General features: G+C 40.3%; 1 protein-coding gene across 1 annotated transcript; it reads right to left on the reverse strand.

Moving 5' to 3' along the window:
- Positions 1-1,826: 1,826 nt before the first annotated feature.
- On the reverse strand, positions 1,827-6,678 carry FGF23 (fibroblast growth factor 23). Its single transcript, XM_060776157.2, has 3 exons — positions 6,302-6,678; positions 4,477-4,580; positions 1,827-2,228 (listed from the first exon to the last, which is right to left on the reverse strand). The coding sequence occupies exons 1-3, from the start codon at positions 6,516-6,518 to the stop codon at positions 1,827-1,829; spliced, it is 723 nt and encodes a 240-aa protein (XP_060632140.2). The 5' UTR covers positions 6,519-6,678.
- Positions 6,679-16,124: the final 9,446 nt, after the last annotated feature.

Genomic DNA, 16,124 nt, shown 5'->3' on the forward strand with positions numbered 1-16,124 from the left:
CCCTTCTGGCAGTGGCAGATCATTTGTGCAAATTTTAAAAATTGATGGAGCAAGCACGCTTCCCTGTGGCAGGCCCCTGGGGCTGGCTGATAAGGAGGTTCTTGTGTCCTATTGGTGACCTAAGCCCCCATTGTGTATTGTGAAAAAGAGAAAAAACAGGTCAGGCTTCCCAGAGGGCATTTCCTACATTTGATCTCCAGTGGGGGCACTGTGATATCAGCAATATGAGGCCAATTATTGGTGTCTCCCAAATTTTGTGTATGGGTTTTTGGAGAACAAAAAGACATGACAAGTAAAATGACATGATTTTTTTCCTGAGAAAATAAAATGTTTATTTTTTTGCTTTTCTTATCAAATAAAATAGGAAGGAAGGAAAATGCATAATCATTATAAATATTCATAAATATTTTTGAAATGTGAAAATCATTGAAATAAATAAATAAATACAACAATGTAAACTGCACTAAAAACACTTCCTCTGAGCTGGTGCTGCCTAGGGCTTCCTTTTAAAACAAGTCACTCGAAACTCCCATAGGTATTAGATATTGCTTGTTCGGGATCACATTCACTCCCTTTCCACTTAGTTTTATTAATTCCCAGACATCTTAGGCATCCTGATGTCTGCCAATGTATTCCTCTGGTGTGTGGCTGAGACCACAGGGACCAGTACTTGGAAGACTTGGGCACAACGACATTTGAGCACAACCATTCTACAGGCTTTAGTAATATAAGAGGAACACAGTCTTATATATTGTGCATAATAACAATTCATAAGACAGAAACACTAAAATACTTTCTCACACAATATGTTAAAATGGGTCGGGAAGACAATTCTTCAACTGACTCATTTACTTGACAATTTAGCTCTCTTCATATGAGATCTTACAATTATTTGTTAAGCTCTCATATGAATCTTATTATTTGTTCGTTTCTTTGTTTATATACTGCTTTTCCCCCTCTAAAACACTGACTTTCATTAAGAGGCAGTGATATTTTTCAATAGTAAAGGTAAAGGTTTCCTCTTGACATTAAGTCTAGTCAAGTCCGACTGGGAGGTGGTGCTCATCTCCATTTCTAAGGTGAAGAGCCAGCGTTATCCGTAGACTCCTAGGTCATGTGGCCAGCATGATTGCATGGAGCGCTGTTACCTTCCCACCGAAGTGGTACCTATTGATCTTGCATTCACATGTTTTCTAGATTGGCAAAAGCTGGAGCAAACAATGAGAGCTCACCCCGCTCTCCAGTCAGCAAGTTCTGCAGCTTAGCGGTTTAACCCGCTGCGCCACTGGGGGCCCTTTCGATAGTGTTTACTAATCTCTGTATAGCCTATCAAAAAGATACTCTCATAGAAAAAAATGGCCCAAAATTGCTGCTAAGAGGAAAGAAGTAATAAAAACAGAGTCATGCGATTCATTCAAATACTATCTGTATCTCAAAAGCCACTGTGGCCTATGACTAGGGTTTGAATTCCTGCTCAGGCAAGTCACATTCTCTCAGCTTCAGAAGAAGACAAAAACACTCCCCAACAAGTCTTGAAAAGAAAGGCCCTTAATAGGGTCACCTTCAGGTGGGAATATATTGGAAACCATTTTAAGGCACACAACAACAGCAATAATGTGCATCTCCAGACAACAACGCCCGGGAGTCTCAATAAAGTAGGAATCTTTTCCTGTCACCTCAATTTAACATAGATTATTTGTTATAAACTCATTCTGAACTACTAATCTGAAAAGATGGTTTAAACTTCTGTTATATGTAGACTAACAAGTGTTTCAAGGAACGATTCAAGTTTTTTTCTGGTCACTACTGAATATTATAATTTCAGTTCAGGTCCTGGCATCTGTTCTAGGACTCAAAAATCTTCTATTGATGGTTGCACTGTTTGGGTCTTCATCTTCACTGTTTGAATTCATGATAGTGTTATCCATCAATGGCTGGAACTGTAGGTTTTCTTTAGCAATATTTCCTGATGATATGATGCTGCCACAGGGATCCGCATTGGCACTTCTGGTATGTCTGTGGGGTTTCGGTGTGTTGAACTGGACTAAAGGAATTTCATTTCTCCTGGACAAGAACTGGGAGTAAGGTGGTGGGTTCATATTGGGGAACAAAGGTTGTTTTGCCTTTCCTAAACTGACAAGGTAATTGTATTTGGGAGACTGATAAACATCATAACCATTTTCCAGGGCCCAGTGTTTGAAAGTGCAGTCCTCATAACTGAAGAAATGCTGGAGAAAAGAAACAAATATGGAGAAAATATTAAAATGGAAACAACATTTTTGTTAGCAACAGGTTAAAATGCAGGATGGACATTCTGGTTAGGGAGATAATCCCTGTATGTTTTATCAAATGTTCGTCATGATAATACTTTATTTCTCAATATATTCTAGCTAACATACAATGATGTTTTACAACACTAAGGTTTGATGGTGTTTGATATATAACACAATGTTTTCATACTTTTGTTACAAGATTTACGATGTATCCATCTATCACTGCTTATTAAACTGGGTCCTGACTGCAAGGAAAGTCCCCTTAGCTCAATGTTGGGGTCTCAAAAAAATTGACAACAGTAAAAGTTTTCTGAACAGGAGTCCCTCGGTGGCACAGAGGGTTAAACCGCTGAGCTGCTGAACTTGCTAACCAAAAGGTCGGGGGTTTGAATCTGGGGGGTGGGATGAGCTCCCTCTGTTAGTCCCAGCATCTGCCAACCTAGCAGTTCGAAAACATGCAAATGCGAAATCAATAGATACCACTCCAGTGGGAAAGTAACGGCATTCCATGCAGTCATGCCGGCCACATGACCTTGGAGATGTCTACGGACAACGCCAGCTCTTCAGCTTAGAAATGGAGATGAGCACCACCCTCCAGAGTCAGACATGACTAGACTTAATGCCAAGGGGAAACCTTTACTTTAAAGGTTTTCTGAATGCCACCCATTTTACACAAATCTGTTAACAAAAAACATGCATTTACAGTGGACTCTGGAGAAATGGCTTCAGCTATATTCCACAAAAAGGAAAATCAGCCTGTTTAGCAAGCCTTACAAATACTGATTTGTTATCAGTAAATGTTTACTTTTTATACCTATTTTATATACCTATATACCCAGGTATATCTCTAAGATTTACCATTTATTTTATTGTCAATATAACATAGTGGCTCCCAACCTGTGGTCTGTAGACCACCAGTGGTCCCCAAGAATGAAAATATGGTCTGTGGCCTCACCATTACTACACTGTTGCCTCAAAACCACTTGGCAACGAGAGCAACTGGTCTTTCAAAACCTTATAGTGCTGATGCAATGGGGATGTTGGGAGGAAAGAGAGACTACCCAAGGAAAATTACTACTACCACATCAGCTCTAGATGATTAAATATGGTTTTCTGTGGGTGAGCAGATGGCAACTACTGGATGGCATATGTTCAGTAGTCCAGGTGGTGACTACTGGATGGCATATGTTCTGTATCAGAATCTAGAGCTGATGTGGTCTATCCAATGCAATTTTCTGAACCAACACCCCAAATAATCAAACCGAATCTAAAGTTGACCAAAATCTTTCGTAACGCTTTTGGTACTAATGTTGGATAGTGGTCCCTGTTCAAAAAAAAGGTTGGGAATCACTGATATAACACATGCATATGGGAACCAAATGCCAGGGATATGAGATTGTGCTCTCGAACTTTGAATGACACTGACATGGTATTTTTCTAAGGGATGTCTCATGTTTTATCATCAATAACTATCCCTAGATATTTTACCTGGAGCTATCTAACTTAGGATAATTTAGATCATTAGGATGGAGGAAGGATCTGTCAAAAGACCTAACATTTTTTGAAAGAGGGGTGTCAATTGGACATCTACTCAAACAATGAAGGTTTACCAACAGGTTTAAGCATTTGAATGTGGTCTTGGTCATTTTCTCTATGTTCTTATGTATATTTTAGTTGCTCAGCATTTCCCTCCATTTTCTCTGCTAGCAATGCTGATGGTGATGAACATGCAGAAAGAGGTAGGGGACATCCAACATTAATTTTATTTGTCTCAGAAGAAGAGGAGGTGTTTTAATAAAGAAGTGAAAGAGACAACCGCTTCTTGGGAAGCACAACAGAGTTATTTACTCCAAGCTTCTGGTGCAAGCCCTGTTGTATGATGTAATTTTGCTAAATAATTTTATATGTGGAGCCCCCGGTGGCACAGTGGGTTAAAGCCCTGTTCCAGCAGGACTGAAGATCAACAGGTCGCAGGTTCGAATCCGGGGAGAGGCGGATGAGCTCCCTCTATCAGCTCCAGCTCTTCATGCGGGGACATGAGAGAAGCCTCCCACAAGAATGATAAAACATTAAATCATCCGGGCGTCCCCTGGGCAACGTCCTTGCAGATGGCCAATTCTCTCACACCAGAAGCAACTTGCAGTTTCTCAGGTCGCTCCTGACACGACAATATATATATATATATATGTATAAGCAGACTTACCGATCCAAAGATGTTCCCATTCATATCCATACAAAGGAAACGTCCACTTTTCACACCATTTATTATAACATAACCAGCAACTTCGGATTTGATCATCAAGGCACCTGAAAATTAAGTTACTGAATATTAGAAAATTATTTTAATAACTTCAGTTGCAGATGGTGGCGGTTGACTGGCCAGAACCAACCACAAAATATGTTTGTTTCCCTGGCAGTCCTATCAGATTTCAATCATGTTACAAAATAATGACTGTCTGCAATAATAAAAAAGTTGTTTCAAATTATAACAAATAGGTCTGTAAGATAGGAATCCTCTGTCTAAAGACCTCCAGATAATTATTCATATTATTTTTATTATTAACTTTTTAAATACCCCATCTTTCTCCCTGTGGGGACTCAAGGTGTTTAACAATCCCACACTTTACTCATTGTATAAAAATTCCAATACAAAAGTTAAAAAACAATTAAATAGTACAGTGTAGATTAAGATAAAAACAGATTGAAATATAATAAATACATTTAAAATTGTCTTTGAAACTCAGAGAAGAGTCTACAGTGCTCATGACAGTATATTCCACTCTTGCCAATAAAATTTCTTCCTAACATTTAATCACGATTTTTTTCTTTTTGTAATTTTGTAATTTTAGTGTACTGGTTTATAACAGTAAATTAAAATTACCCTCACGGTTTTCTGAAGTCTCCAAAAATTAAATTGTGTGTCTTAATCATGATATTGCTCCACATTGTTAATGATAGGTATCACAGGTGCTTTGTTCTACCCAACTGCTAACTCTCTGTTTCTTACTTTGACTCACTTTCCACAAAATATGCTTCTCTCCCTATGTGTGCTTTCTCTATTCTCTAGTAATTACCTTCCCAAAAGGAACATCTACTCCTGCCCTCTTCTGCCAGGCAGGAATGCAAGCTACAGCGCCATCACCTCTCCATTTTCTCTTCTCCAAGCTACATGTATCTAACTTCCCATGTTGTCCCTTAATCCAGAAAGCACTGTGGACTCAAACAACATGGATCTGAACTAAACTTGGCATGAATACTCAATATGCCCAAATGAAGTTTGGGGAAATAGACCGTGTCAAACTGCAAGAAAGGAGATTCCATCTGAACATGAGGAAGAACTTCCTGACTGTGAGAGCTGTTCAGCAGCGGAACTCTCTGCCCCGGAGTGTGATAGAAGCTCCTTCTTTGGAAGCTTTTAAACAGAGGCTGGATGGCCATCTGTCGGGCGTGCTTTGAATGCAATTTTCCTGCTTCTTGGCAGGGGGCTGGACTGGATGACCCATGAGATCTCTTCCTAAGTCCAATCCCCAACAGTGCAGGATCTCTAGTTAGAGCATCCCCAGCAGGTAACTGTCCAACTTTGTTTTGAACGTGTCCAGAGAACACTTTGTGCAGTTGATCCCATTGCTAACCTCTATGATTCTATGATTCTATTTGGAGTTGTAGTTGCTGGGATTTATAGTTCACCTACAATCAAAGAGCATTCTGAACCCCACCAACAAGAGAATTGTGCCAAACTTCCCACACAGAAGCCTCATGACCAACAGAAAATACCGTGCTTTCTGATTATATTTGGTGACACCCACCCTCTGACACCCACTCACGACCCCTCCAGGGGTCCCGACCCCCAGGTTGTGAAACACCGATTTAGTGCTAAGTGAGAGATTCAATATAGTTTTTATACCTTTACTATGAGGAATATAGTAAACTTAAGTTTAGGATACAATTTCTAGAATCCCCCAGCCACCATATCCAGCATTTCTGGTTCTTCTTCACATTATTTCTCAGACTACTTCTATGGTACTTACTGTAAATGGTTTGATACGGACTTCCATCCACGTAGCCATTGGAGTGGATTTGCAGGTGGAAGCTATTTCTTGCTGTGGAGGTGTACAAGTGCAGCAGGCTGTCTGAATTTCCCCAGTTGCGGCTGAGCAAAGGCGATGCATTGGGGAAAGCAGCAATTGCTTTCCAGCTACATGTTGCAAACAGCATATATTTGAGGAAGCTGCACAGAGTAGCCATGGTATTCCTCTCTGACCTGCAACTTGATCCTTTTCCCTGTCCACAGCCACCCACCTTCTGCCTTCCTTTCTGCTGGAGTGTGATGCCTCAGACAGGGTCCCAACAGCCTTGCAACAGTTTTATAGTTGTTGAGCGGCTTGTGGGGGTGAGGCTCTTTCTGGGCAACATGTTGGGAGTGTCCTTAGACCTCAACAACTCAGGAAAAAGGGGAAAAAACATCTGCACATGGGTTTCTCAGAGAGGTTTCTGTGGTTTCCAAAGTAAACTTTTGGGCACTAATGACATGTTGAAATGTTATCTGAAAAAAACCTCTGACATCAGAATGCTTCCCACTGTCTGGATTAGGACCAACCCATTCATTTGTGATGCAATGGCATCTCCATTCTCCCCCTTTCTCTACAGCTGTTTCTGTATACCTGGGTTGTTAAACGTAAGGTCCGAGTATCCGGTGAGGCAATGTTGACTCTGGGATGGCACTAAGGCACACGTCCTACACAAATGATCAAGGCAAAGCTAGGAAGCAAAAAAAGTACAATCCCCATATCCACAGGGAATATGTTTCCTGACTTCACAGAGATACAAGAAACCACATACACAAGTAAACCCTGTTAATTCAATGGGATGAACAGTGGAGAGACCAGGAAGAAGGGGTATACAAGAGGCCTTTAGCAGTGAAGACGTGAAGCCATGGATAAGTGAAACTGCATGTATTTGTTCCGTGGATATGGGGGTTCTTTATTCTTAAAGGAACTTGACTTTTAAAAACTCGGCTACTACAATGCTACAATGCTGTCGCTTGATGCTCAGGTGTCGGAAGTGGCTGGGAGGGCCTTTGCACAACTCAAACTTGTGTGCCAGCTGCAACCATGCCTTGTGAAGTCTGACTTGGCCAGGGTGGTCCACGCCTTGGTTACATCCAGATTGGACTATTGAAATGCGCTCTACTTGGGGCTACCCTTGAAGACGGCCCGGAAGTTTCAACTGTTACAACGGGCAGCAGCCAGGCTCCTAACTGGAGCAAACTATAGGGAGCATACAATGCCCCTATTAAAACAGCTTCATTGGCTGCCTATAAGTTGCCGAGACAAATTCAAGGTGCAGGTCATGACCTATAAAGCTCTAAACGGTTCGGGCCCCGCCTATCTCCGCAATCTCATCTCCTTCTATGAACCAGCACGAACTCTAAGATCTTCCAGGGAGGCCCTCCTTTTGCTCCCACCACTGTCACAGGTAAGGTTGGTGGGGACGAGCGAGAGGACCTTCTCATTGGTGGCCCCCCGCCTCTGAAACACCCTCCCCAGGGAAATTAGACAGGCTACATCCCTCCCCTCCTTTCATAAGAGCTTGAAGACCTGGTGGTTTCAACAAACCTTTGAGAATGACTAGTTCTAGCTCAACCATAGACATTGTTGAATATGGCCTTATTATTCCTACCAATTACCCAGGCCACTTACTCTAATAGGTCCCAGAAATGAATTGGCCATATACCCTACTATAGCACTGCACTTAATTCCCGGGCCCTCTAGAATTTTTGAGCTTGCACTAATCTCGGCCCGGTCTTTTAAATTGTCTTGAACTGGCAGGATTACTTTTAATATATGTGTGTTGTGGCAAAAAAAATATATGCTTATATTGTTTTGTTAATCTTATGGTTATGTTGTTTACTTTATATGTTTTGATGATTTTACTTGGAAACCGCTCTTAGTCCCCCCGGGGAGATAGAGCGGTATATAAATAAAGTTTTTTAATTTTATTATTGTTACATAGAACACTGGGCTCTTTCCCCCATATCTCTTAGATTAAAACTGTGGTTGTTTACATGCCATTACAATTGGAAGAGACCCCCAAGAGTAATGAATTCCAAACCCCTTCTACCATACAGAAATACACAATCCAGTCCTCCTGAGAGATGGCCATCTAGCCTCTGTTTTAAACCTCCTGAGAAGGAGACCCCAGCATACTCCAAGGCAGGAACATATTCCACTGTCAAAATGGTGCAAAGGCTAAATAGAAAGTTAAAAGTGTAATTGCAAATACTTAAGCTGTAGTTTGAACTGATAAACAGAATATCTTCTTGCTTGTTCTTCTGTTATAAAGACTTAGGAGTGCCCTTTTTAAATACATTAAGGGCTGGGCTGGCAAGAAGAGGAGGGGTGGCATGTCCTCTGCTGTCCCAGAGGATAAAGCCAGGTCTGATAATTTTAAGTTCCAAGAGAGTATGTTTCAATTGAATCTTAGAAGGAACTTCTTGGAGAGAGCAGGTTAGCAATGGGATCAACTGCACAAAGTGTTCTCTGGACACGTTCAAAACAAAGTTGGACAGCTACCTGCTGGGGATGCTCTAGCTAGAGATTCTGCACTGTTGTGGATTGGACTTAGGACTTCATCACATTGATGAGGTTCCCCGTGCTGATTCACCAACCTCCATGGCGAATTGGCTGGGCAGTGGGGCAATCCCGGCACCCTGCGCCTCACCCAACCATGAGTGACACTTCCCCTTCATACGTGAGGAAGCATCATCACATGGTTTGTCCCTGCAGTAGCTCCATTGTTCCAAATGAAACACAAGGAGGATCATGTGTTGAAGGTGCAATGTCCTACCATGTTGCTACCCCAGTTAAGCAACAGAGCCCTGGTGGAAGGGAGCTACATCATGTGATAGGTGGTGTGGGGCTCCATTGCTCAACTGAGGCAAAAGCGTCCTAGGATGCAAAAAAGATCTCGTGAGATCAGGTCCATAATGGCTGATGAAGCCCCTTCCAACTCAGTGACCTGTAATTTTATTATTCTAATAGTTAAATAAAACTTTACTAAATTGAAAGTATTAAATCAACAAGAACCACTTAAACTCAGAGACATTATTAGCAAAAAAAGAGGCTTGGCTAAGGGTTTCCAGAAATGTACTGGTGCTGATTCCAACAGAGCATGTGATAGCCGTACCTTGGAGGATCATGGCCCCTAGATCTTGAAGCAGCCCCCACAAGTGAGGATCTTTGGCGGTGGGCTCCCTACCTATCACTATCACTCAACACCAACCTTAAAAACTGTGGCATAGATACTGAGAACTGAGAAGCCGTGGCCTTTGAGCGCTCTAGCTGGAGGTCAGCTGTAACCAGCAGTGCTGTAGAATTTGAAGAAGCATGAATGGAGGGCAAGAGAAACATGCCAAGAGGAAGGCATATCAAGCCAACCCCGACCGGGACCGCCTTCCACTTGGAAACCAATGCCCTCACTGCAGGAGAACATGAGGGTCAAGAATAGGGCTCCACAGCCACCACCAAGATACATCATTTGGAGGATCATCATCCTCAGATTACGAGGGATCATCTAAGTAAGTACTAAGGGTAAAATATATAAATTTAAACAATAACACAAAAGTAATATTTATATTTACATATAAATCTCAAAGTATATTTTCTAAGCCACCCTCACTGGCCTCATTGCTTCATACAACCTCATCACACAGATGAACCCACATCCATCCATCTCCCATGCCATTTAGCCAGCCTCTGGGACAAAACGGCAGGGATGTGGGGCAGTGGCGACGGGGGAAGCGGCAACGAAGTGGTGCTGAAATGTGCTGGCTCCACTGGAGCCAGCATATCATAGGAGCTTTCCAATGTTAAGAGGAAAGCATCTTACGGCACTTCAACAGGAAGTCGAGGAACATCATGTGATGGCCAGTGTGCCTATCTGTTGCTGTACTGTCCCTTTAACATCCTGGAATGCTTAAAAAAGGTAAGTGTGATGTGCTCCATACTTACTCCCCATGACATTGCTAGCAAAAGGCAACTCATTAAAGGTTTTTAGACAAAAAAACATCATTTATTTATGTATTTATTTACGACATTTATATGTCGCCCTTCTCACCCCGAAGGGGACTCAGAGCGGCTTACAAGTAATATGTAAATACAATATATTATATTATTACCATAGCACAATATTAATATTATATATTACTATATTGTACTATAACACTATAGTGTAATATTATTAGTAATATTACATATAATATAAAATATATCATTATAATATCATATTTATTAGTAGTATTATACAGGGTTAGTCAAAATGAATAGGCCAATAAGAAAATTAATTGTAGCCGAATGTATGTTTACTGTAACCAAACCACAGCTACGTAGCGACAGATAAACTATCAAAGTTTTTTTTTAGCAACACACATGTACGTTAATGCCGCTAGGCGTCGCTAGGAGTCGCTGTTTTCAAAATGGCGGAATCAGGCAAAGAGAAGGTGCTGCATTCGATGCCATTACGTCGGATGTGCTGCAACGGATGTGGAATGAACTGGACTATCGCTTGGACGTCTGCCGTGTCACACGGGACGCCCATATCGAACATCTCTGAAGGTGAGACAAAACTTTGATAATTTATCTGTCGATACGTAGCTGTAGTTTGGTTACAATAAACATACATTCGTCTAAAATTAATTTTCTTATTGGCCTATTCATTTTGACTAACCCTGTATTGTATTACATTATGCAGCAGCCCAAGGCTTGCACTTTTCAACCAACTTGTCATCACTGGCAAGTCCGTAGTAAAATAAGGAAATGGCTTGTGCTGTGTACAGAAGAAGAGATACTGGAAGTTTTTTGAAAGATTCAGGTCTGATAGAGAAGGAAGGTGTGACTGAAACTCTGAAGTTCACTGGAAATTGAACAAGTAAACTGGACCTGAAATGAACTAGTGCTGCACCTACTGTTTAATGAGTGTAGTTTGATACCACTTTTAACTGCCATGGCTCAATGTAAGAGTTGTAGTTTGACAAGGTCTTTATTAGCCTTCTCTGTCAAAAGGTAGTGGTGCTTAATCAAACTACAAATCACCTTTAAAGGCAACATCCAGAGTCACAATTGGACAGTAAAACCTTTAAGTAAATTTACTTTAGCTTTGCAATATAAGCAAACACAGCTCAGCAAAGTTGGACAAGCAGCACTGACCTGACAAGGACTTTTGCAAGCTGCGGTAGAAGGTCAATCTGCGCTGTGTGCTGGACAGAAATTGAACCGGTATCATTGACAAAGAAAAATACTCCTGCTAATTTTCTGCCTATCATGTACTTGTTCAATCCTCTAACCGGGGAGAAAAGGAAAATTCAAGTATTTTGGTCAGAATGTGTCTTATGTTAAGGGCAAGAGAACGTGATGTAATTTACACTGGTGAACATTTGAGAGTCCACCATAGATGCCAGAAGAGTGTACACAGGTGCAGGTAGATATGTACACAGGTGTATCTGATAGCAGGACTTGGCATCAGTGGAATAGCTGTAAACATTTGGTGCAGTACAAAACATCCGGACAAATTGTTTCTTTATTTAAACTGGCATAAAAGTGGAAGAACTCCTTTGACTTCCAGGCATGATTTTCCTGGAGATGTAGTCAGTCAAATGTCCGTATGTGCATGTAGGTTTTAAATAAATATCTAGTTGTTTAAGACAAAAGCTGCACATACTTTACTTACTTACTTAGGCGATCCCTCATAGCCTGGGGATGATGGTCCCCCAAGTCTGATGTCTCGGCAGTGGGTTCATAGGTGGCTGTGGAGCCCTATTCTTGATCTGCATGTTCTCCTGCAGTAAGAACATCGGTTTCGAGGTGGAAGGCAGTCCCGGTCAGGGTTGGCTGGACATGCCTTCCTCTTGGCATGCAAGTAAAAATGGAAGAACTCCTTTGACATCCAGGCATGATTTTCCTGGAGATGTAATCAGTCAAATGTTCGTATGTGCATGCAGGTTTTAAATAAATATCTAGTTGTTTAAGATAACAGATGCACATAGAACCCTTTGAAAAAAAAACATTTAATAATGGCAAAAAATTGAAAATAATGCCAGTGATTGATATTTCCCCCTCCCAGATAGAAAATATAGAATAACTAGAATAACTAGGAGGAGGAGGAGGAGGAGGAGGAGGGACTCAGGGCAGCTTACATGGGGACAAGCCAAAGGCAACATACAATTAAAAACAAAACAATAACAGATTAAAATAGCATAAAACAGCATAAACAATAATAAACAACTATCAAAAGCAACAACAGACTAATTTTGGAGTGGGGGGGGGGGGAGGCCACTATGCGAACTGGTTAAAATATGGTGGATAGAATCGTATAGTAGCATAGGAAATAGCATGGAAACAGAGCAATTAAACAGGATAAATTCACCCTAACTTAAAAATATGGTAATGTAATATAGGAGTTCAGATTCAGGACATGATTCAGTCATGATACAGGTCATTTGTCACAGGAATCGTCGGTCGAATGCACAACAAAACATCCACGTCTTTAATTCCGTACGGAATGTGGGTATGGAGGGTGCCAGCCTAATCTACCTGGGGAGGGAGTTCCAGAGATGAGGGACCACCACCGAGAATAACCTTTCTCTTATCCCCACCAACTGCGCCTGAGATGGTGATGGGAGCGAGAGAAGAGCATCCACAGAACATCTTAAGGACCCTGTGGGCTCATAGGGGAGTATGACCACTACTTTTATAAACTACTCATAAAAGTAGTTTAAGATCCTTTCACTATGATTTTTGGTGCTTTTTGTTGATCTTTTCACCAGAATTCTATATTATTGTATTACTGATTGAAAGTTTCTTATTCAAAAAGCTGAGGGCCAGAAGTTTTGATCTGCAAAAACTAAAATACGGTCTTCAGCCTCACTGTTACTACACCATTGCAATGCCTCAGACACCACAATCCGTTCCTCGTGGCCATACGCTCATTGCAAGGAGGCTAGAGAAAGTCATTAGAGACAGTTTCTTGGGTCTCACACTCCGCTTTTTGTATTTTTTTCAACCTCGACCTCTTCCCCTTCTTTTTTTTTATACAAATGTTAACATAATCCACAGATCATATCACAGCCCAACAAAAAAAAATCTTGGTGTCTTCGTTTTCAGGCCTATTCCTGGGATTATTTGGGGTATTGATTCAGAAAATTGCATTGGGCAACTACTGGGTGGCATATGTTCTTTATCGGAAACTATAGCTGATGTGGTCTATCCAATGCAATTTTCTGAATCAGCACCTCAAACAACCAATCCGAATCTAAAGTTGGCCAAAAACTAATTTGAAACCCTTTGGATACTAATTTTGGAGAGTGATCCCTGGTCAAAGTGGTCCTTGTTCAAGAAAAGGTTGGGAACCACTAATCTACATGGTTGCAGAACATGCCCTTAAGCTAAGGAGAATTTACAGAAGATTTCCCTATTTGCAATGGGAAGGGGGAATGTGCTTTAAAAAAATGCTCTGCTCTCTCTTCCATCTTACTTCAACAGCATCTTGAGTGTTCCAGCCAAAGAGGTAAGGTTGTCTTGCCTTAGATACAGCAGATGATATTTTTTTAATTCTTTCTTTTTCTCTCTCTCAAATTCTGATAAATTGATAATACATTGGAATGAAATGTCTTGATAGTTATTAGTATTCTAGCTTTCTTAGAAGTGGAAGAAACAAAGCAAGTTTTAAAAATATTTTATTACATTTTCCAAAAATATAACATAAATTCCCCCAATAAAAATAAAAATTAGGCACTAAAATAATATAGACACTAAAATAAAATAAAACAAAGCAATGCTTGTGTCACTTAAATAATCCCCCTCCCCTATCCTTGTATCTCCTCCCTTTACAAAAATATATATTAACATTACATAAAAACATACATGAATTCTCCCCCCGCCTTCAAACCAAGGCATCTATCAAAACTTTATAATACACTGGTACTAGTATCAGCTTCTGCTAAATATAGACAAATATATTTAAGATTAATGCAAATTTCACAGGGAGGTTAAGATGGCCACTACTCCTTTGTGGATTTGTTCTAATCATAGGAATCTTCTGCTGATTTTGGAGACCCAAAAACAGATTTGCGAATTGCGTTTTTGCCATATACAACCAAAGTAAAGGGGAATGTTCACTCCTTGATTCCATCCCTCACTTATAAGAGAGATTTCCTATTTTGCATCTCTATACAAGCTTGTCGTACAAAGAACAACAGCATCACCACCCTCTCTCTTTTGCATTCTTGTCTCTCTGAAAGCCACGTGTTTCATCTCTCAGCAGTCCCTCCAGTCTCATAATTGAGTTCATCAAGTACACTAAAGGTATTGTGTAGTTTGAATTCATGGATTGTGTGTCTGCAGTTGTAACAGGATCACTTTATTTTCAATGCCAAGATCGGAGACTAGAGACAAGTTACAGTGATATGCCCTGATAACTTCACTAAGTATGGTATTGTAGGTATTAATCACTATTGCACAGACTGTGCATTCAAAACAAAATATCAACTATAAAAAATTCACACATACACAAAACATTTAAGACAGCACTCTTTCTTTTTAAAGAGGATCATAGCCCTGTGACTATAGAAAAGGTCCTCATATAAAGAAAGTATGTAGCCCTATTGTGTGGCTTTCTGTAAATTTTTCAGGATTCATGAGTTAAATATATATTTCCCTTGCTTGATGCTAGCTAGTTTGTGATACCCAAAGAAGCAATTGCTGAAATTGAGAACCTTATATTAAATAAATAACTTTATTTATAACCCACCCTATCTCCCCAAAGGGACTCAGGGCAGTTCCAAAGGGACTTAAAGTGTATGATATTGGCTTTCAAATACTCCAGTCTTCCCCACTCTTTGCTTTCCTCATTATTGAAGAAAATGATTCCATTATTGAGGAGCTAGGATTTCAATCCCTGCTCCTCAGTAAATACTCTTCTAGGCATTTTACAAAAGCAACAGTTACACAGAAGTGGAGAAATGTGCATAAGGTCTTGAATTACAGACAATATATTTGGCAGCCACACAACAGATACTCTTGGCTTCTGTATATTGGGGACACAAGCACCACTGACCGGCACTAGCTTGACTTGATTCATATAGGTCAGCTGAACCAGGATGTTGGCTTTGTGTGGGTTGGATGACAAAGATAGGTTGTCCTGAATACAGTCATTACAGGATGTGAGATTTAACAACACTTAGGCTATGGTCTGTGGTAAGAAGCAATATTACAAAGAATTCATAGTACATAACATATTGTTGACTTGGTCTGTAATTACTCCTAGAATATAACTGCCAGAGAGACAGCCCACCTTCATATTCCCACTAACACACAAACTTCCTAGAGCTCATGACTACAACAATACTAAAAAAGAAAGGAATTGTTGCTTTTAACTCAAATCTTTTGCATTTTCTGTTTGGATATGTATTCATCTGACACTTATATTAACAATTTTTCTAACATTGTCTCTTTTAATGTTTGAGAAAATTATATTAAAGTATAATGTATATGAAGGCAGTTAGAGTGGTGTAATGGTTTGAGTGTTGGACTAGAGGTGTATCTTCATAAATTGGAAGCTGGACTGGAGTAACAATATACCAGCCCGGCCACAGAAATACTATACAAGCAGTCCGCAAGTCACAAACAAGTCTCTGTAGGTTTGTTCTTAAGTTGAATTAGTATGTAAGCCAGAACAGGTACATTTTTAATATAAAAGCTTTGAATAGCATAGTTAGTTAGTTAATTAGTTAGTTAGTTAGGCGATCCCTCATTTTCCGAGGATGATTGTCTTCCAACATTCTTGTGGGTCTGTATGTGG

The sequence above is a fragment of the Anolis sagrei genome, chromosome 5, assembly GCF_037176765.1.
Source record: "Anolis sagrei isolate rAnoSag1 chromosome 5, rAnoSag1.mat, whole genome shotgun sequence".
Classification (NCBI taxonomy): Eukaryota; Metazoa; Chordata; class Lepidosauria; order Squamata; family Dactyloidae; genus Anolis; species Anolis sagrei.